Source organism: Microtus ochrogaster, chromosome 7 (genome assembly GCF_000317375.1).
Source record: "Microtus ochrogaster isolate Prairie Vole_2 chromosome 7, MicOch1.0, whole genome shotgun sequence".
Taxonomy (NCBI): domain Eukaryota; kingdom Metazoa; phylum Chordata; class Mammalia; order Rodentia; family Cricetidae; genus Microtus; species Microtus ochrogaster.
Genome location: NC_022014.1, coordinates 45,520,515 through 45,541,887, shown reverse-complemented (window position 1 = coordinate 45,541,887; position 21,373 = coordinate 45,520,515). Strand labels below are relative to the sequence as shown.

The 21,373-nt window shown below is 40.8% G+C and overlaps 1 protein-coding gene across 1 annotated transcript in view; it reads right to left on the bottom strand.

Annotated features, from left to right (window-relative positions):
• Hspa4 (heat shock protein family A (Hsp70) member 4) overlaps nucleotides 1-21,373 on the bottom strand; it is a 48,827-nt gene that overhangs the window by 12,854 nt on the left and 14,600 nt on the right. Inside the window, exons 3-10 of the mRNA XM_005350099.3 lie at nucleotides 18,143-18,283; nucleotides 15,906-16,028; nucleotides 13,271-13,370; nucleotides 12,834-12,967; nucleotides 9,424-9,668; nucleotides 3,561-3,637; nucleotides 1,036-1,187; nucleotides 297-403 (exon numbers count right to left, since the gene is read on the bottom strand). Of these exons, the coding sequence (XP_005350156.1) occupies nucleotides 297-403; nucleotides 1,036-1,187; nucleotides 3,561-3,637; nucleotides 9,424-9,668; nucleotides 12,834-12,967; nucleotides 13,271-13,370; nucleotides 15,906-16,028; nucleotides 18,143-18,283 (1,079 nt within the window). The remainder of the gene's footprint in view (nucleotides 1-296; nucleotides 404-1,035; nucleotides 1,188-3,560; nucleotides 3,638-9,423; nucleotides 9,669-12,833; nucleotides 12,968-13,270; nucleotides 13,371-15,905; nucleotides 16,029-18,142; nucleotides 18,284-21,373) is intronic.

Here is a 21,373-nt window from a genome sequence, read left to right as displayed (position 1 = left end):
AGAAACCCTGTCTCGGAAAAAAAAAAAAAAAAAAAACCGGGGGGGGGGGAGCCTCATGTAGTCCAACCTGATCACAATGGAGCTAAAGATAGCCTTTCTCCCTTGATTTCCAGCCTCCCTCCACTTCTTGCATGCTGGATCATAGGGATTCACTATCACGCTTGGCTATGCATGAATTTACACTGACAACTGTCACTCTGTTTTATGCACCTGACACATACACGTGTGTAAGGAAAGACATTACCCAGATTCAACATCCAGATGAGTATGCATAAGTGGGACTGATAATGTATTACCTTGACCCTTCTTCAGCTGGAGAATTCCATCTCAAAGATATTGGATACGCCACCACATCAGTGATAGAAAATTCTCTCACTTTGAAAGCAGGTGACAAGATTGCACACTAGAACGATAATTTTAAAAATTCTATTGATAAATACAGACATAAACTGGTATTACTAGAACTATAAACAATAAATTCAGGAAGCAATCACAGATTTACTGTTTTCAGTAGTATGTAATGGTATTGAACAGTTCTACAAACTGCTGTCAAATTTACTGTGCAACCTAGTTTTGCTTTACCAGTTCCCATGAACTTGAAAACTACTACTTCACAAATCACCAGACAATTCAACAAATTCCAGCAGCTCTAGCTTAGAGTTAATCTCGCTATCGTTATTGTTATCATTGGTGACCCCCAACTTTTTTGGTTATTTTTCTTAGGCAGTGTTTCTACACATAGCCCTAACTGTCCTAGACTCACTATGTAGATCGGGCTAGCCTTGAACTTAAGAGATCCACTGTCTATGCCTCCCAAATACTGGGATTAAAAGCATACAACACCACAGCACGGCTTATATATGTATCTTCATGACCAATAATTGTTATGTCTATCAGCTACCCATTTTATTTTTTATTTTTTTTCAGCTACCCATTTTAAACAAAGCTTTCAGAATCTTACACCTTGAGATTGCCCTCAGGTTAACAGGTAGACAGATATTTGCTTATTATGACCTACGAACAAAAGCAACTCACCTGCAGTGCACAGCCTCGAGTGACAGCCTCGTCTGCATTTAATGTTGTACTAAGTTCTTTACCGAAAAATTTGCTGATCTTCTCTTTCACAGCAGGGATTCGTGTGGCACCACCAACTATCTCTACTGCATAAATATCTTCTTTTCTTAACTCTAAGCCACAACAATGAAACATTTATAAAATAATCTTTAAATCAGTACTTTAAAATGAAGAAAAAGTAGCAAGTTTTTTAAAACCAATCAACAGACATATTAAACTCTGCTCCCTCACACACCCAACCCAAATTACACATGCTCACACAGGAGCAGTACAACAGTGGAGTCTAGAAGGCACTGCAAGCACACTAGTTTGTCCTTAATCGGTCCTACATGCCCTAACAGAGCATCACACACAAAGACGCAACATTCCAGCATTGGTCATATGTGGGCCTCAATACTAATCATGCATGACCTGTCATGAAGGAGAGAGGTTTTTAGACACATCTAATCACTTCCAGTGCTCAGTCCAGAGGACAAGGCACAGTCCCAAATAGAACCCAGTTATAGTCTCCCAAGAATCAGAAGTTGAAAGAGGGCATGGCAAGGCTCCTCTACTGCTCAAAAATCCCTCATGCTGCTTGATTTCAGTCATTTTATCTAACAAGCACTATTTCTTGAGAAAACATTTAAAGAACCTGGTTTGAGGGCTGGTGAGACGGTTCAGTGGGTTGAGGCAAACGCTGAGAAGGCCTGAACTGAGAGAGTTCAGTCTCCCGAGTCCATGCAAATGTGGAAAGAGAGCTTCAACTCTACACAGTTGTGCTCTCATCTCCATCCATTTTAAAAAGAAACAGGTTGCAGCAAGGACATTACGTATGTGCTTGTACTTCTAGCTGGAGGTTGAGGAAAAGAGACTGGCTTGAGTCTCCAGCCTATGCAGTGCTCCTCCGTCTCCACCTCTGAAAGAAAACTGGGGAGCAGAGGGGTGTGACACTCCCAAAGTTCAAAATAAAAACACCTGTCATCACCACTGATTTAAGACCCAAGGCAAAAGTCAGGCAGGGGTGGCGCACAGATTTAATCACAGCACTTGGAAGGGAGAGGCAGGTAGATCTCTGTGAGCTTGAGGCCAGTCTGGTCTACAAAGCAAGTTCTAGGACAGCCAGGACTGTTACATAGAGAACCCTGTCTCAAAAAGAAAACACCCAAACCAATGCTGAACTAACATCAACAGAATTCATGACTAGCAAAAAGGTATAAACAGTGTACCCAAAACAGTTTTAACTAATAATATATTCTAAGCGAAATGTTTTAAGGTCTGAAACGAACTTAAAGTATCTTATAAAACATACATGTGTAAGCCGGGCGGTGGTGGCGCACGCCGTTAATCCCAGCACTCGGGAGGCAGAGGCAGGCGGATCTCTGTGAGTTCGATACCAGCCTGGTCTACAGAGCTAGTTCCAGGACAGGCTCCAAAGCCACAGAGAAACCCTGTCTCGAAAAACAAAACAAAACAAAACAAAATACATGTGTCTGTGACCAGCCTGGTCTACAGAGTGAGTTCCAGGACAGGCAGGGCTACAGAGAAACACACAAAACCAGAACATACACATGATTTGCAGGTAGGTCGTCTTCTGTTGCTCAAGTGTGTCCTCACTCTCCACTTTATTTTTATATAATTATTAATCTGCCCCCCCCCACGGCTATTGACTATCCTGCTCACAGAGAACCCACCTGCCTCTGCCTCCTGAGTGTGGACATTATTTTGAGACAGGGTCTCTAGCCCTGGCTGGCCTTAAATGTGATGACCTTAAAGTCCTGACCCTTCTGGCCCCCACGTGCACTACCTCCCCACCTCCATCCTTTACTTTTTCCAAGCTTTGTTTTCCTGAACTATTTTATTATGTACACAGGTGTTTTTCTGTATGTGTCCGAGAAGGATGCCAGTCTGTGAACCATGCACATGCCAACAGAGGTCAAAAGAAGGAATCATGTGGATGTTAGGACTCGAATGTGGGTCCTCTGGGAGAGCAGACAGTACTATAACCTCTGAGCCATCTCTCTAGCCCCATTTTTGAGTATCTTCTACTGAACCTCAAACTCAATTCATGAGTATTTTACCTTCCCAGTGCCGGAGGTTAGAAGTGTGTGCAGCTGTTCCTGGGTTGTATGTGGGTCCTGGGGAGCCGAACAGGCCCTCATGGTTGAGCAGCAAGCCCTTTACTATCTGAGTCATATCTCAGACCCATATTGAGCTAACCAAGGACTCACTGACAGGAAGTTTATAAGACTACCACACAAAACCTTTTAAGAAAGATTCATGTATACATTTGTGTTTGAGACAAAAATAGGATTTTTAGAGAAAATATTGTATTCTTCAAAGGCTTTAGGGAGAAGAAACATTAAAAAGGAACAGATAAAGCTTATTGGAGCACAGAATTAACAACGTTCATGCAACAAATACTTGACAGAGAGGAGAAAATGTTAACACATAATACATTCCCAGAGTCTGGGATATACAAACAATTCAATGGCAAAAATACTTACTGGATTGTTCTAAGACACTACGAAGTGGAGGCTCCACTCTTGCTAAGAGATCATCACACATCTCCAGAAATTTACCTCTATTAAAGAAACAATAGGTTAAATCACATTCCAATTTTGGGCAGAACAGAAAGCTATCATCAAAAATCAGGTAATCACAAGCACTGGCAAGAATGTGGAAACTGCAGCCCTGGGCAATGTAAAAAGAACAAACACCACAAGTTTGGCTTTTTGCTTGAAATGCTAAACAGCACTACCACATGACTGGAATTCCACACTAGGAACACTCATAGGTAGAACTAAAATATAAGTTCATAAAGCGGCAACACGATTTATAAAACCCAGAAATCAAAAACAATTAATTAAATGCCTTTCAATGGTACTCAGGAACAAAAAGGAACTGAAGCATGATACAACAAGCTAGACCTGAAAATGCTGTGCTAGACAGAAGCCAAACCAAGGACATACATTACTTCATCCATGTGAAATACTAGACACGGGTGAGCCAAAAAGAGGAAAAAAAACACTTCAGTGTCAGCCTGGGTAAGAAAAGAGATGACTAACATACATAAAATTATTCTTTATGAGATCAGTTAAAATTAGAGAAAAAGAGAACTTCCATATATACACATCCCGCCCAACAGTACCTCTATCAGCACCCTCTACACAAGTTTCATGTGTTCAAATTAATGAGGAATGACATAGAGGAGTTTCTGTTAGCTGTCTACAGATCTGACAACAGGGCAAGTTGCTCTGACCCATCCCTTCTTGTCCTTCAGAATTCTTGGCAACATCATCATTTATTTGCTTGGTTAGTTTTTGGTTATCTTTGATTTTTTTAAAAACTTAATTTTGAGTTTTGGTTTGCTTGTTTGCTTTGTTTTTTAAAGTTTCAATTTTGCAAGGCAGACTGGGCTCAAGGTCACAGCAATCTTTCTGTCTAGGCCCAAGGGCTGAGATTACAAGTATATCCCACCATGCCAGGCTCCAGGCATCCGCAACTCTGCCTTTTCCATTATGTCACACACTTGGCTTCAGAGAAAAACAGAGCATTCTCTGGATGGCTCTTTCACTCAGCACCATGCTAGGTTCCTCCCCATTTCTCACAACTTTACTATAAAACTGAACTGTGGTGACAGCTGCTTATTAACTTAAAAACTCTATACTAAATTGGACACAGTGGCTTACCTCTAATCCCAGCACTTGGGAAAGAAACTACATCAAGACAACTGTCATTTAGGTCAGTGTGGGCTATAGAGTAAGGATCTCTCTCTCTCTCAAAAAATAAATAATTAATTAATTAAAAAATAAAAGCAAACAAGCAAAACACCAAAATAAGTTAAAAAAAAAAAAAAACCAGGTATGTACTTCACACGAAAGTCCAGGAACCTGACTTTGATGCCCAGAACCTACATCAAGGTGGATGGAAAGAACTGATTCTACAAGTTTCCTCCTGACCTCCACTATTGTACTGTGACATGCATACATATGCATACATTATGCTCCTTAGTACCCCATAAACCAGGTGAAGTGGAACATACCTGTAATTACATCTCTAAATGAAACTGCAATCAATTATTTTAGTGTACATAGCAAATCTGGGGTCAACTTGTGCTACAATAAGAACCATCTCAAGAAAACAAATTTGCTGGGCAGTAGTGGTGCACACCTTTAATCCCAGCACTTGGGAGGCAGAGGCAGGTGGATCTCTTTGAGTTTGAGGCAAGTTCCAGGACCGTTACACAGAGAAACCCGGTCTTGAAATACCAAGAGAGAAAATACAAATTTCTCATTGCTCTATTATCATTCCAATCTTACATATGCCCAAGAAAATAGTGAGTATACTCTCTACCCTTATAGATTTGCCTATTCTAGACATTTTATAAAAACAGAAGCATGTAATGCTCAGTTCGTTCAAAGTGTCTAGCATGTCTCAGAGCCATCTAGGATTTATTATATCTCCATCTTATGATTTTTTTAGGTTTACTTATTTTATGTGTATAGGCATTTTGCCTGCATGTACGTATATGTACCGCAAATCTGAAGAGGATGTTGGATCCATTCGAACTGAGGTTATAAAGTTGTGAACTACCAAAGTCATCCTCAGTCAGCCTAAGATACACAATAACCTGCCTCAAAAAAAACTTAAAATAAAAATAATAAAAAAGCACACCAGGTGGTGGTGGTGCATGCTTTAAATCTCAATACTCTGGAGGCAGAGGTAGGCAGATTTCTCCAAGTTCAAGGTCAGCCTGGTCTACAGAGTGAGTTCTAGAACTCTAGTCAGAGCTACATAGGGAAACCCTGTCTAAAAACACACACAAAGAAATGGCCAGGTGTAATACTAGTACTTGGGAGAAGACCAGATTGCATTACAGTGAGTCCCAAGTCAACCATCACTAGAACTGACAACTGTTCCACAAAAGTAAAAGCATCTTGAACAAAAACTGGAAAAAAAAAAGGCCTAGAAATACTTTTTTAAAAATTAAAGATTTATTATGTATAGTGTTCAGTCTGCATGTATGCCTGCATGCCGGCAGAGGGCACCAGATCTCATCCTGGATGGTTGTGAGGCACCATGTGGTTACTGGGAATTTAACTCAGAACAGTGGAACCCTTAACCTCTGAGCCATCTCTCCAGCCCTGGAAATAATTATTTCAACTAAAAATGCACAAAAGAAAATCCACAAAGGCAGTATTGGAAGGAACTCACAGTGACTGCCACTGTGACAGAGTTTCTTTCTCTTTTGGAGAATGACAAAAAACATTCTACTAATCAGACAGTGGTCATGACTGAACAGCTTATGAACATGTATAAAAACACTGAGCTGTACATTTAAATAATAGTGTTTGTATGTGAAGTCTACCAGCAGCAAAAAAATTTAAAAAAACACTACAAAGGGAAAACAAATTAGAAATGAATGAATAAAACTAACCACTATGTGTTTAAGAGCAAAACAAGCTAGTAGTAATGCCCCAGAGTACTCCCAGACAGGCAAGATTCCCCAAGAAAAGTGGAGCTAGAAAACACTGAACTCAAGAAAGCTTAATTTAGCCAGGCAGTAGTGGCACACACCTTTAACCCCAGCATTTGGGAGGCAGAAGAAGGTAGATCACTTTGAGTTCGAGGCCAGCCTGGTATACAAAGCAAGTTCCAGGACAGCTAGGGCTGTCAGACAGAGAAATCCTGACTTTGCTCCTCACACCACATAAGTGTTACATTATGTGAACGCACATGAACTGGTGGATACAACACTTGCCAGGAGAGACAACGATGCACTGACGCACACTTCCTCAGGAATGAACCTCTGACCTAACATGCAACACACACAGCCATACACAATCCACTGCTGTGATACATATAGAGAACGCAGATGTAATATGAAATGGAACCAAGGACTGCTTACATAGCCTGGGAATTTTTTCTTGGTGGAGGGAAAGGGAGGTGAGACAGAGTTTCTTTGTGAAGCCTAGCTGTCCTGAAACTCACTCTGTAGACCAGACAGGTCTTGAACTCACAGTGGTGCACCTGCCTCTGCCTCCCAAGAGGTATAATTAAAGGAGTGCACCCCCAATGCACAGCTTCAGGCTCTGGGACTTTTATCGTACAGTGACTGTTTCCATTACATCAAGTGGTGCTTCACAAAACTGCATGTGCTAAATATCACTAACTAGTCACTTTAGTGCTGCGTGTGTGGTGTGTACATTAGCTTCTTTTTTGAGATGGGATCTTACATGGCTGGTCTCAACCTCATTTGATTGTACACATTCAAGCAGCTGGCTGTCTTAACACTAAGATATCACACCTACCCAGAAATATGACTAAATGAAGGAACACCTTCACATCCCTACCCTGTGCAGCAAATCCGCCTGTCTCAAGGAAATAACAGGTTCAGAAAAGCAATGTCTTATGGAAACCAAACTGGCCTCAAACTAGGTAGCTAAGGATGACCTTGACCTTTTTATTGCCTTTTAGTGAGTGAGTGTGTTTGGATGTGTTTATATTTATGGTGGCACACCTGTGGAGTGGAGGTTCTCTCCTTCCTTCACATGTATCCTGGGGATTGAACTCAGGTCACAAGGCTTAAGAGCAGTCACCGTTATTTGTTGAGTTATTTCTCTAGCCTGACTTTGAACTTCTGTTGCTGGTATCTGGACCCAGGGTTTCAGGAATGCTAACCAAGTACTCTACCAACCGAGCCATACCCTCATTTCAGCGGATATACTGTCACATTCAAAGTAATCTAATCTCATTCATTTCAAAATTAGGTAGTCAACTCTCAAGGCTAAAAACTGAAAGCTATAAGAGTCAGAAAGAGCCAGGTGGTGGTGGTACACACTTTTGAATCCCAGCACTTGGGAAGCAGAGGCAGGCGGATCTCTGTGAGTTCAAGGCCAGACTGGTCTACAGTATGATCATGTTCCAGGACAGCCAGGACTATTTCACAGAGAAACCATCTTTTAAAAAACAAAAACAACCAAAAAAAAAAAAAAAAAAGTTCAAGCCAGTCTGTGTTCTTACATGTAGATATAAAACCTGTATTTCCTTTTTTAAAAAAATTTTTGGGGGGATGGTGGTTTTGGAGAACAATCTGTTTTTTAACAACAAAGCAGCATTTAGGGCTAGAGATAGATGGTCCAGCAGCTAAAAACACTGGCCACTCTTTTAGAAGACCCAAGTTAAATTCCTAGCACCCATAATGTGGTTCACACTGTCTTAAATTCTACTACCAGGAATTCAATATACTCGCTGGGCTCTACAGGAACCAATTTATGTATGTGGTCCACAGACACATATGCAAGCAAAGCACCCATGGACATAAAAATTAACATTTTAAAAATAGCATAAAGTCAAATCAGATTCTAAAAACACACACCTATCTACTTAACTCTTATAATCAGCATTTGACTATAACAAATATCTGGAACACACCAGCCTACCATCAAATCTTAAGTCTCTTCTCCCCTAACATTCACTCACCACTGCGGGGGAGGGGGGCATAGAGGAGAGGCCTCCACATGCAGAAATTTCCAAGCAAGAGAAAAGGGCAAGCAAGGACAAACTTGGACACTGGTCAATAATAAATACCATCGCGAATTTTTTAAGGGTCACTAAGGCTCAATTCCCCAAACAAGCCATCAGTCCTGCCTAAATTCTACCAATGGATTTCACAGCCAAAAAGAACATTTCACTCCCTCATCCAAGCAACACAATCAAGCAACAATAACAGAATGTTTCTGAAATAACATTAAATGTCAATTCCCCAGAATTCTTGCAGTATTATATAAAAAGGACTACTGCCCTCAAGTGATCCTAAACCACTCAAACCAACTATTTTAATTGGTGCCTAAACTGAATTTATCCTATTTAAGCATTAAAGTATGATTCAGTAGTTTAATGAAAACTAGTAATTTGTATGTAATACGTACTTAAGTTGTTAACTAGTAATTTTCAGGAACATTTGAGCTACCAAAACCATTACTAGAACCACCAGATCCAACCTTTCCATAAAAACTGGGTCCCAGATGACCTACAGTTTTTAACACACTAACTAGCATGATTTCAATCATCAGTTAAAAAAAAAATGGAAAAAAAAGAAAGAAAAAGAAAAAAAAGAAAAAGAAAAAAGAAAAAAAAAAGGAAAAAAATGGAAGCTCAAAATTCATTTAACATTAAGAATTAATATGGAGACAGGGTGGTGGTGGCCTAAGCCTTTTAATCCCAACACTTGGGAGGCAGAGGCAGGTAGATCTTGTGCGTTCAAAACCATCCTGGTCTACAGAGCGAGTCCCAGGCCAAAAGCTACAGAGAGAAGCCCTGTCGGCGGGGGTGAGGGACGGGAGGGAGAAGAAGTAATATGGTTACCTATTCATAGTTCCGGATACATCAATGTCATTCATAAAACATTCAATGCTCAAAGGGAGGTCTGAAGCATTCGCACTCATCAATTTCTTGAGTTTCTCACACTCTTGAGACAGTCGTAATAAAGCACGAACTTTAGATTTTATGTCTAGCTTGTACTTCTTTCCAAATTCTTCACAGAAGTGATTTACTAACACCTCATCAAATTTTCTGCCTCCCAGTGTTGTGTCAAAAGCTGTCGCCAAAACCTTCAGAGGAAAAAAAGATAATCCAACAGTTAACCAATTTTAAAGTTTATCTATTTTTTAATATTTATTTATTATGTATACAATATTCTGTCTGTGTGTATGTCTGCAAGCCAAAAGAGGGCATCAGACCTCATTACAGATGGCTGTGAGCCACCATGTGGTTGCCGGGAATTAAACTCAGGACCTTTGGAAGAGCAGGCAATGCTCTTAACCACTGAGCCATCTCTCCAGCCCCATACTCTATTTTTTAAAAGGCCAGAAGTGTGTTTATCAAGGCTGAAATTAAGGATCTAGTGCATAATCCTTGTTAATATTAGATTATGAAACAGGCAGCCCTTTTATCACTGCCCACCCAGCAGCCCTGACAATGTACTAAATAAACTTTTTTTCTTTGAGGGGAGAAAATAAATAAATAAACAAACAAATAAATAAATAAAGCAGGCGCCTGTGCGCGCACGCACACACACACACACACAGAGACAGAGAGAGACAGAGACACACCATGAAAACATTTTGAAATGAGTACGGCTCACTTCACTAATGAATCCTCCAGAGGCTGAAGACAAGATGACTGCCACAAGCCTATGTAGGAGCTCCAGATCAGCCTCAAATACAGCGGGAGCAAAAATAACTACTGAGGCTGGAGCTACGGCTCAGGGGTTAAGAGCACTAGTTGACCTGGGTTCAATTTCAAGCACGCACATGGCAGCTCACACCTGTCTGTAACTCCAGTTTCCTTCAGGGGACCCTAACAAGCATGACAAAAACATCAATGCACATAAAAATAAAATATTTTTAAAAAATACTCTCTACACATTATGGGGAAGCTGCAGAAGGAGAGACCATCTTCAGGTCACTAACTTCTACCCTGGTAGAAACAACTGCACATCTCCACCACTCTCCCCCAACTTGACTCAACAGGAGTTTCACAATCAAGGTCAAACATAAGTTCCAACTTCTGATCCAAAAGCTACCGACAAAACAGTGGAGCTCTAATCAGTTCACCATCAGAAAGCTGCAGAAATCTTGAGCACAGCCATGTTTCTATGTGTCACAATAAGTATGGTACAGTTGCACTAGCAGCTTTCTAAATGTATAGCACAATTCTTAAGTATATTAAACCCAAAGCAGATCCAGTAAGAGATGACAAGCTAAGTGACAACATTTTTGTGAAGGAACTAAACCTATAAAATATAACGTTTTTTGTTTTGTCTTTCAAGATAGTCTCTGTGCATTTCTGAATGTCCTGAACTTGCTTTGTAGACCAACCAGGAAGGCCTGAAACGCAGAGATCCACCTACCTCTGCTTGCCAAGTACTGGCATTAAAAGCATTCACCACCACCACCCAGCTAAAATATAATCTCTTTAATAAACACTACATATCTGTAAGCAATTTTCTTTCTATTTTTTTTAAGATTCATTTATTTACTATGTATAGTGTTCTACCTGCATGTATTCCTACATGCCAGAAGAGGGCACCAGATCTCATTACAGATGTCTGTGAGCCACCATGAGGTTACTGGGAATTGAACTCAGGACCTCTGGAAGAGTAGCAGTGCTCTTAACTTCTGAGCCATCTCTCCAGCTCCCAGAAAATTTCTTAAGTTAACTGAAAAACTGGACATAGGGTTGACTACAGCAATTTCAGTTTTGTTTTCTTCACTGAAACGTAGGCGAAAGATGTAGCTCAGTGGTAGAATACTTGCTTAATTAAGCAAGCAATCCTCAACTCGAGTTAAGACAAAAATCAGGGGTACAGTTGCACATCTGCAATCCCAAAACTCCGGGCTAAGGCAGAATGCTTGCTGAGTTTGTGGCCAGCCTCAGCCAAAATGAGACCTTGACCCAAATTTCTGGTCTCAAGTATAATACACCAGCCTTTGCTTCCCATGGGCTAGGATTACAGTCATGAGCCACCATACCCAGCTTAAAATAGTATATGAACATTAAGAATTATACCTGACCAATAATTTGGCTATAAACCTTGTAAATATTCATTTCCCAATTAATGTTTGGTAATCTAAAACAACTAGAATATAGATAAAAAAGAAAAACAAAAGCAAGTTTATTATTCAAAATACAATACAATGAATTAGAACCCAAAAATATGCTTCAAAACTACCAATATTTCACATTAGTACCTCCTACTATGCCCACAATATTGGGGGCAAACTTAAACCTTGGCACCAGGAACCTTGAAACACATCTCAAGTAACTAAACAGGCATTAGAAAAACCTGGCCAGAGGGACAGTTAGTCTTCTACTCACGGTGTAGCTCCAAAAGGAAGCAGACATGTGTGCTGTGGCAGTCCTTGCCTCTCCACAGCTCTACAACTCAGCATAAGAGTGCTTTAGTTTAAATACTCCAGAAACCCACTGTCCTTCTAGTCTAGTGCCCTCTATCATATACTCTGGTCCCTCCTCTTTCTAGAACTCTCCAAATCCCAACAGCACTTTACACATTCTTTCAACCCCTGAGCTGAGGAAAGCAAGCTGAAGAAGCCCACCAGGATGTACTGTTTGTAGAGTACAAAAGTGGGAGACTCAGGACTAGAACTGAGGAACTGTTGTGAGGAGCGGTGGGCTGTGTTCCTGCAGCTCCCGGCCGCCTGGCTAGCTTATGCCAGGAAATAATTACACAGAAACTGTATTCTTTTAAACACTGCCTGGTCCATTAGTTCCAACCTCTAACTGGCTAACTCTCACATCTCGATTAACCCATTTTTAATAATCTGTGTAGCCCCACGAGGTGTGGCTTACCAGGAAAGATCTTAACCTGTGTCTGTGTCAGCTGGGAGAATCATGGCGACTGCCTCAATCTGCTTCTTTCTCCCAGCATTCTGTTCTGTCTACTCCGCCTACCTAACTTTCTGCCCTATCAGGGCCAAGGCAGTTTCTTTATTAACCAATGAAGAGGGTCTAACACCTAGACCCTCTTCCATCAAGGAACCTCACTCAAGGTCCATGTCCTGTAATTTACTCCACAACAACTCTGGGTACAATTTATTTCGACCTACAGCCTCCACTCCCACCATAATTTCTGAGTACCAGATCAGGTGGCTTCACAACAAGCTTCCATTGGTTGTTTAAAAAACAAAAAAAACCCTAACTAATTTGTCACTTAAAAGTTTGTAATCATATTTTCCCTCTGGAAAAATACTTACTTTCAGTTTTCCTCTATTAAATGCACATACAGAAACTTGATAGGCAGAATGTCCCATGTCTACAAAAACTACATTTCTTGGTTTCTCCTCTAAGGCAGGAAGATCTTGTTTATAGATTCCATATGCAAGGGCAACTACACAAGAGAGAGGAAAATTAAGTTCAATACAGTATCTTCTAAATGCTAAAATTCATTTAATTCATTTTAAAAAACAGGTTTTTTTTTAAATCTCCAAAACCAGCTACACTGTGTATTGTGTTGGGAGAATCAAATTCTTTATAAGCACTGAATAATTTATTCATGTAGAGTATCAGCATTCAATGTTACCCAGCTTCAATATTTAACAAGTCCAAGAGCAGAGTAACAAAAGTAATCTGCAGCTGTTTTATTCATTAATCCCTCTTAACTGCACTTGTTTCATTCATTAGTCACTCTTACCTGCAGTTGTTTCATTCATTAACCGCAGGCAATTTAGACCAGCAATCTGTGTGGCATCCATCACTGACCGGCGTTCTGCATCAGTATAGAAACAAGGAACCTGCAATAGAAAGCATACTCTTTACAAAGGCCTGTATAAAGCTGTCCTTGCCTGGCATTCAGGAACTAGATTAATAAATAGGTTTCCTAGTGCTAATTGTGGAGGGGCACACGCGTAATCCTAGCACTTAGGAGGCTGATGCCAACATGTTCAAAGCTAACCTGAGCTAAACAGACCCTGTCTCAAAAAGATAATTTAAAAATAAATTGGTGGAATTTTCCACTTAACCAATTAAAAATAGCTGACTGTACTAAATTACTTATACAAGCAATGTAATTTGTGCTGACTATCTACTGTCCTGAAGTCCAGAATGCTGTACATGCTGGGTAGGATACTTGTGGAACCAAACTTAAAATAATTCTAGACCCAGGCGACATTTTTTGGATGGAGAATGTGTCACACATGCTCTTACACCTCATGCACCTGTGCCTCATTCCCACACAAGCTGCCTCATTACCTTCTCCGTTTACTGCAGTGTCTGTTCACTGCCGAATTCGCCTTCACTCAAACTCAATGAGGTCTTAAGAACTTTGTTTTGTTTTTCGAGACAGGGTTTCTCTGTAGCTCTGGAGCCTGTCCTGGAACTAGCTCTTATAGACCTGGCAGTCTTAGGAACTTAGCAAGACTTAGAAAACCATCTTTTTAGCCGGGCAATGGTGGCGCACACCTTTAATCCCAGCACTCGGGAGGCAGAGGCAGGCGGATCTCTGTGAGTTCGAGACCAGCCTGGTCTACAGAGCTAGTTCCAGGACAGGCTCCAAAGCCACAGAGAAACCCTGTCTCGAAAAACAAAAAAAACAAAACAAAAAACAAAACAAAAAAAAAAACCATCTTTTAAAACAACCTATCCCCTCAAAATGGAAAAAAAAAGTCATTTAGACATCACACTATTTCATATAAATATTATTTCAGCATTACTCAAAGTAAAGGGTTAGACAAAGAAAAGGGGTAAGTTTGGGAGACCAATGGAATGCAGAGTAATCCATACCCAGCCAGTGGTTCTCAACCTTCCTAGTGATGTGACCCCTTAATACAGTTCATATTGTGGGGACGACCCCCCAACCATAAGATTATTTTCACTGCTACTTCATAACTGTAATTTTACTACTGTTATGAATAGTAATATATGAATGATATCTGATCTAGCACCCCTGTGGAAGAGCCTTAGACCACCCCCTCAAAGGATTTGTGACCCACATGCTGAAAAACTGCTACATTAAACAATCAACTTCACCTGGGCTCCTGACAGCCTTTCTATTCTTCCAATCCCCAAAATATCAAACACAACTACTATCCATAACTAAGTGAAAAGTGCACCTAACAGCCCTGCTTTGCCATCAAAAAACCCATTAAGACAAAATGGACAAAGAACTAAAACATTAGTGGGGTGGACAGTTTTGTCAACTTTATACAAGTAAATCATCTGAGAGTAGGGAGCCTCAACTAAGAAAATGCTTCCATCACATGGAGCTGTAGGCAAGCCTGTAAGGCGTTTTCTTTATTAATGATTGATGGGGAAGGGTCTAGACCGTGGTGGGTTGGGCCACCACTGGGCTGGTGGTCCGGTACTCTACAACAAAGCAGGCAGTACAAGTGATAAGGAGCAAGCCAGTAAGCAGCTCTTCTGTGGCTTTTGCAATCCGCTATCTCCAAGTTCCTGCCCTGGAGACTTCCTTCAAAATATCAAAAGTAATGTCTAAGCATAAACCAAATAAAATAAACCCTATCCTACAAGTTGCTTTTGATCATGTGTTTCACCACAGCAACAGTAGTCCTAACTAGGACAATGAGACAACAATGGCAGAATGAGGGCACCACATGGCAAAGGCATATAGAAACCCATACTTCAACAGCCTCTAGATCCACCATACAACACAAGACTACTACAAGTAGCCAGGCTCCCATTTAAACAAGGGCACACAGAAGATTAGTGTTTTTAGTACTAGATACAGGCAGGAGGGGGGAAAATGGAGGCATACATTTACATCTAACATTCAACTCATTCAATAAAGTAGCTACCCTGTCCCTAAGCACTACACTAGGTACTGAAAAAATAAAGAGAAAACTGGGGTTTCAAGTGAGGCTTGAAGGACAGACAAGAATAGGTACAAGAGGCCCTGAGTTGGTTCAGGTGGTATGAGTGGGTAGGGTGATGATGATCTCTTTCCTTCTAGCCAGGCAAGCTGGGTCATGACTGGAATTGCAGCACAGGCAAGAAGCACAGGTCAAGAGGCACATCAAGGTGAACAGCAACCAAGTACAAGATCAGCCTGGTCTACACAGCAAACTCCCAGGCCAGCCCAGACTACACAGTGAGATCCTGTCTCTAAAAATAGAAAACAAAGAAAATGAAGCCCATGTGTGAGCATGGTATCACTGCAATCCCAACACATAGACAAAAATGGGATCCTGCCTCAAAAATAGTAACTTCTCAAAATTACCACTACAATCTGACACAGGAACAATTTTTACTTGTAATTAACAGCTTTCTTCTCCTTGCTTAAGGCAGCTCCCTAAAACCAGAGACATACTCACCGAAACAACACAATCTACCACAGGCTTCTTAAGAACACTTTCTGCTGTCTCCTTCAATTTAGACAAAAGCATAGCAGTTACTTGCTCGGTGGTAAAATTCCGCTCTTCCTCCATATATGTAACCTGCAAGAAGACAAAAGGATCCAATTTTAGTCCACTGTATGCTCTAATCAACAGAACAATGCCTAAAGAAGGGACTAGAGAATGCTATCTTTACAAAGAGTTACCTTCAAAGTCACTTTTTTGCTTAACTTACTTTCCAAACATGACACTTCATGAAAGACGACCACAACCTAAAGCAAACTTTGATGCGATTATCTGTGCCAGAAGCAAATCATCCTGTCCTGCCATAAAAGGACCGCCTTACCACCTGGCATACTATGTGATCTGTGGACTGTATCGTGAGTCTACATTATTCATCTCCCTAACCAGGACACAAGTGATTTTGAGATCATTATGCCCCAGAACCTACACAGTCACAATAAGGCTTGTTGGGTTAAAGAATAAATGTTGACCAAGTCTCAGGAAGCGCTTCATGACAAAGTCCTGCCCTGGATAAAGTCTATAACCCTTTCAAAGGGCATGTTCAAGCATTGCAGGATAACCCATCCTCCCAGATGCTAAGCCCCACCCAGCAAATAACATCCAAAACAGGTCCTCTCTCAACTTGGAGAGGAGCTTATCTCCTCGCTTCCCTCAATTTTAATTCAGTGCAGAAGCTGCCACTTGCTCACTTTATGTCATGACAGAGACGGGTAGACACACTTCCTGAGCCCATTTGTAACCTGCCCTACCTACTGACTTTCTGCTTGGCTCTGGGTCAGTTCCTATGCTTTGTGTCTACATGAACCAGTTCCCAAGTCTTCCTCCTCCTTTCTATGCCACATCTGTCCTGTTTCTTGCCTTTAACAAGTTCCCATTTCCTTACAAACCCTTTTCCCCTTTTCCTCTGCTGCATTCCAGCCTCATCCCTTAGTGAACCATTCAAACCTCACATAAGCCTAGTCATCATTTTTAATTACATTTATTTATTTAGGAGGGATGGGTACATGCCACCGCGTGTATAAAGAGGTCACCCAGAGGACAACTTTCAGATTTATTTCATAACACTGTCAGTCTCAGTGACAGCACCTTTCCCTGCTAACCCCCTGGTGATTGATTATTCTTTCAGAGAACCCTTTCTCTCTAATTTGAATTCTCAGCTACACTGTCAAACCATACTGTTCGTAGACTTCTCACTATTAGGTGTTATTTGTTTTTATGGTACTAAGATTAGATCTACACCTCATTAATTAGTCTACTAATGAGTTATACCCCCAGCCCCATGTGAGTCAGTAAGAATCTCATAATTCTTATTTCTACAACCAGTATGGTCTCAAATAACGGAGGACGATGGCTAACACCTGTAATCCCTACTCAGGAGGCCAAGGCAGGTGAATTCAAGGCCAGCCTAGGCTACAGAATAAAACCTTATCACACAAAAAAAGCCCTATCAAATACCAGCTCTAAAGCTCACTCACCTAGATTCCTTTTACTCCCTGACTGTAACTGTTAAGTACACTACCCACCCCAAATCCCAACCTCTTAGTCTTGTGTAATAGGGTCACTACTGCGCCACAAAGATTCTTCTGTACATGTCTCACAGATAAAGATCAAACTCACCCTTCCATAAAACATTTCTTTGCAGCTTCAGTCCTACTGCCAAGACTACAGCCATGTTCCTGGCTAAAGACGTTATTCTTTGCCCTGCTCATCCACAAGTCTTCTCTAACATCACCTTAGAAAGACAGCTCTCATTGTGAATACCACAAACAGAAGTAACCAAATTAACATCAGTTCCTAGGCCTTGAATACAGAGAACAGGACTGACCACCAGCATCTCCCAAAACGAAAGACTACCAGTTTTTATCAGCAAATGTTCTTAAACATTTTCATTACAGGATCTGGAGAAATGAGTCAGTGGTTAAAGAGCATTGGTGGCTGCTCTTCCAAAGGACAGGAGTTCAATTCCCAGTACCCACACATGAGGGTTCAAAACTATTTGTAATTTCAGCTCCAGGGGATCCACCACCCTCTTCTCGATTGAGAGCACCAGGCAAAAGACTCATACATACAAGATCATACATACAAGATCAAAAAGGATTACATTTATTACATTACAGCTTCATCAAAATAACACTGACACACACTAAACTGATTAAATGCTGTCTCTTAACAGCTATCTGCAAGAACCTTACCTTTATGCCCGTTAATCCAGTGGGCAACTGCACAACGTCATACGCCAGATTAGATTTTTCTGCCTCCACAAATGGATCAGAGAATGCACGCCCATGAAATCTTTTAAATCCTTGAACTGTGTTCTTGGCATTGGAAATTACCTAGAAGAAAGAATAGCATAAAAAGACCATTTAGTTTTCAATTTTCAAGTCTCAGATTAGTTAGAATCCTTTTAAGATTTATTATGTATACAGTGTTCTGCCTATATGTCTGCCTGCAGGCCAGAAAAGGGTGCCAGATCTCATTATAGATTGGTTGTGAGTCATCAAAGGGATCTTGGGGATTGAACTCAGGACCTCTGGAAGAGCAGCCAGTGCCTTTAACCTCTGAGCCACTTCTCCAGTCCCAGTTAGAATCCTTTTAATTCACAAAATTTCCTTACAGAGTCAGGCATAGTGGGACATGACTGCAACATCCAGGATCACCCAAAGCTCCATAATGAGATACTGTCTTCAGAAGAATAGAGATGCATGCACACGCAGATATGCCTTAACAATATTTTTAAGGTATGGTTTGCCCTCAGTTATCTAGCCTACTCTCATTCTCATAAGTACTTTCCCTTTCTTAATAAGCTGTCCTATTTCCCTTTCTTTTTTTTAATATTTATTTATTATGTGTACAATATTCTGTCTGTGTGTATGCCTGCAGGCCAGAAGAGGGAACCAGACCCCATTATAGATGGTTGTGAGCCACCACGTGGTTGCTGGGAATTGAACTCAGGACCTTTGGAAGAGCAGGCAATGCTCTTAACCTCTGAACCATCTCTCCAGCCCCTATTTCCATTTCTAACCATGTATCCCTGATAAAAATTCTACCCTGGGACAGAAGAACATGGCTACTTTATTAACCCATCTAATATGTCTTTCTGTAAAAATCTTATAAATGCTCAAATGCAAAAAGAGGTTAGTAAGATGTGGGAGGGAAGATTTAAAAAAAATAAAATAAAATAAAAAGATGTGGGAGAAAAGACCAGGTGATGGTGGCTCATGTCTTTAATCCCCAAATTTGGGAGGTAGGTAGGCAGATCTCTGAGTTCTAGGTCAATCTAGTCTAGTTCCAGGACAACCAGAGCTACTTAAGAGAAATCCTGTTTCAAATGGATGGATGGATGGCTAAAATAAGATAAGCAGGCCGGCAGGTAGACAGGCAGATAAATGAGGTGTAAGAAAAAGGCATCAGACAGACAGAAATGAGATGTGGGGAAAACATAGCCTTCCAAGTTTCAATTTTCTTTAGATATTCAATCTTTCTAAATCAGGTAAAATGAGAGCAAGGAACTTACTTGAGTTTCAGTGGCAGGACTAAAATCCATCTAGCATGCTTGTTCCTTTCCATCAAGTCAGGCCACTACACTTACCAAACTATTTCCTGTTCTTAAACATTTAATATTGCCGGGCGATGGTGGCGCACGCCTTTAATCCCAGTACTCGGGAGGCAGAGGCAGGTGGATCTCTGTGAGTTCGAGACCAGCCTGGTCTACAGAGCTAGTTCCAGGGCAGGCTCCAAAGCCACAGAGAAACCCTGTCTCGAAAAAAAAAAAAAAAAAAATTTTAATATTTACAGAAAATGACTATCAGCTTCTAAAACTGCTCACAGTTTATGCCTCATTCTTTCCAGGAAAAAAAATCAGCAATACTTATGAATTCATAAATTCTCATTAAACAAACCCATAGAGCTGGAGATGTAGGAGGTCAAACACATTCGCGGCATGCACACAACTCTGGAGTCACGTGCACACTCGCACACACAGCTCCAAATTTACCACAGAGTACACATATAGAACAAAGACTATTTGAGAGAGCATTTGTTAACTATTTTTATAAGAGGAAAGTGAAATAAATTATGTCCGAATACTGAAATGCTAATATAAGGGTAGCACTTTGAAGTGAAAGGACAAGTATCTGTGCGGTACTAGCACTTGGATGCTTACAAACAACAAAAAGATTAGTCATTCATTCAAACAGTAACAGTGAGGCTGGGAACACACGTCAGTGAAGAGTATGCACAAGACATATACAGAGTCCTAGTTTTAATCCAAAGAAAGATAGTAACAGGCATTTTATACATAATGGTGGAATAGGTGACATCCACATTTCCTATACTTTTCTAGATCCATTTTTTAATTCTTCTAGAAAACACAGTAACCAACAGAGAACAGAACATTGGTGGATATTTTAATTTTAAGTTTCAGGATCAATATGTGCTCCTACTCACAGCACAAGACATGTAAGAAGCCTGCACAGACAGGAAAAGCTCAGTGAAACCTCCAAGTGAGGTCTGGCCTGAAACAGAAACTCAGTATATCACAACCAACAAACAGCATAGAACCAGGCAGCCAGTGTAATACAGTAACTGTACTCAATAGGGAAACAAATTCACTGACATTTATAAAGCAACCATTTGAAAGTAAACATAAACTTATAGAACACCTTCAAAATTTGAGCACTCTAAAAATAAAACTATAAAACACTCAAGTAAAAGCCAACTAACAAAGCACCACTTTTCTTTGCGATAGGGTCTCTTCTCATTTATCCCAGGCTGGCCTCAAACTTGCTATATAGGCAATGATAATCCTGAAATGCTAGCCCTGTTTCCACATAGTGCCTGGTTTTATATCAATTTAACACAACTAGAGTCTTCGGAGAGGAAGGAGCCTCAATTGAGAAAATGCCTCCATTAAGACCCAGCTGTAGGGTATTTTAATTATTGATCAATGGGGGAAGGCCCAGCCCATTTTAGGTGGTGCCATCCAGTCTGAGCAAGCTATACACAAGCCAGTAAGCAGCACTCCTCTGTGGTGTTTGCAATAGCTCCCGCCTCCAGGTTCTTGCCCTGCTTGAGTTCCTGACCTGACTTTCTTTGGCAATGAACAGTGATACAGAAGTATAAGCTGAATAAACCATTTCCTCCATAATTTGATTTTTGGTCATGGTGTTTATGAAGACACTTCACCATCCAAGTGCTGGGATTATAAAACAAGTCACATCTGTTTTATGTAGTGCTAGGTAAGGACTGAACCCAGGCCTCAAGCACACTACCAACTATCCATTCCCAGCCAAGAAAGTGTTCTCTTTATTTCTGTGTGTACATAAAGTCAATGTAGCCGGGCGGTGGTGGCGCACGCCTTTAATCCCAGCACTCGGGAGGCAGAGGCAGGCGGATCTCTGTGAGTTCGAGACCAGCCTGGTCTA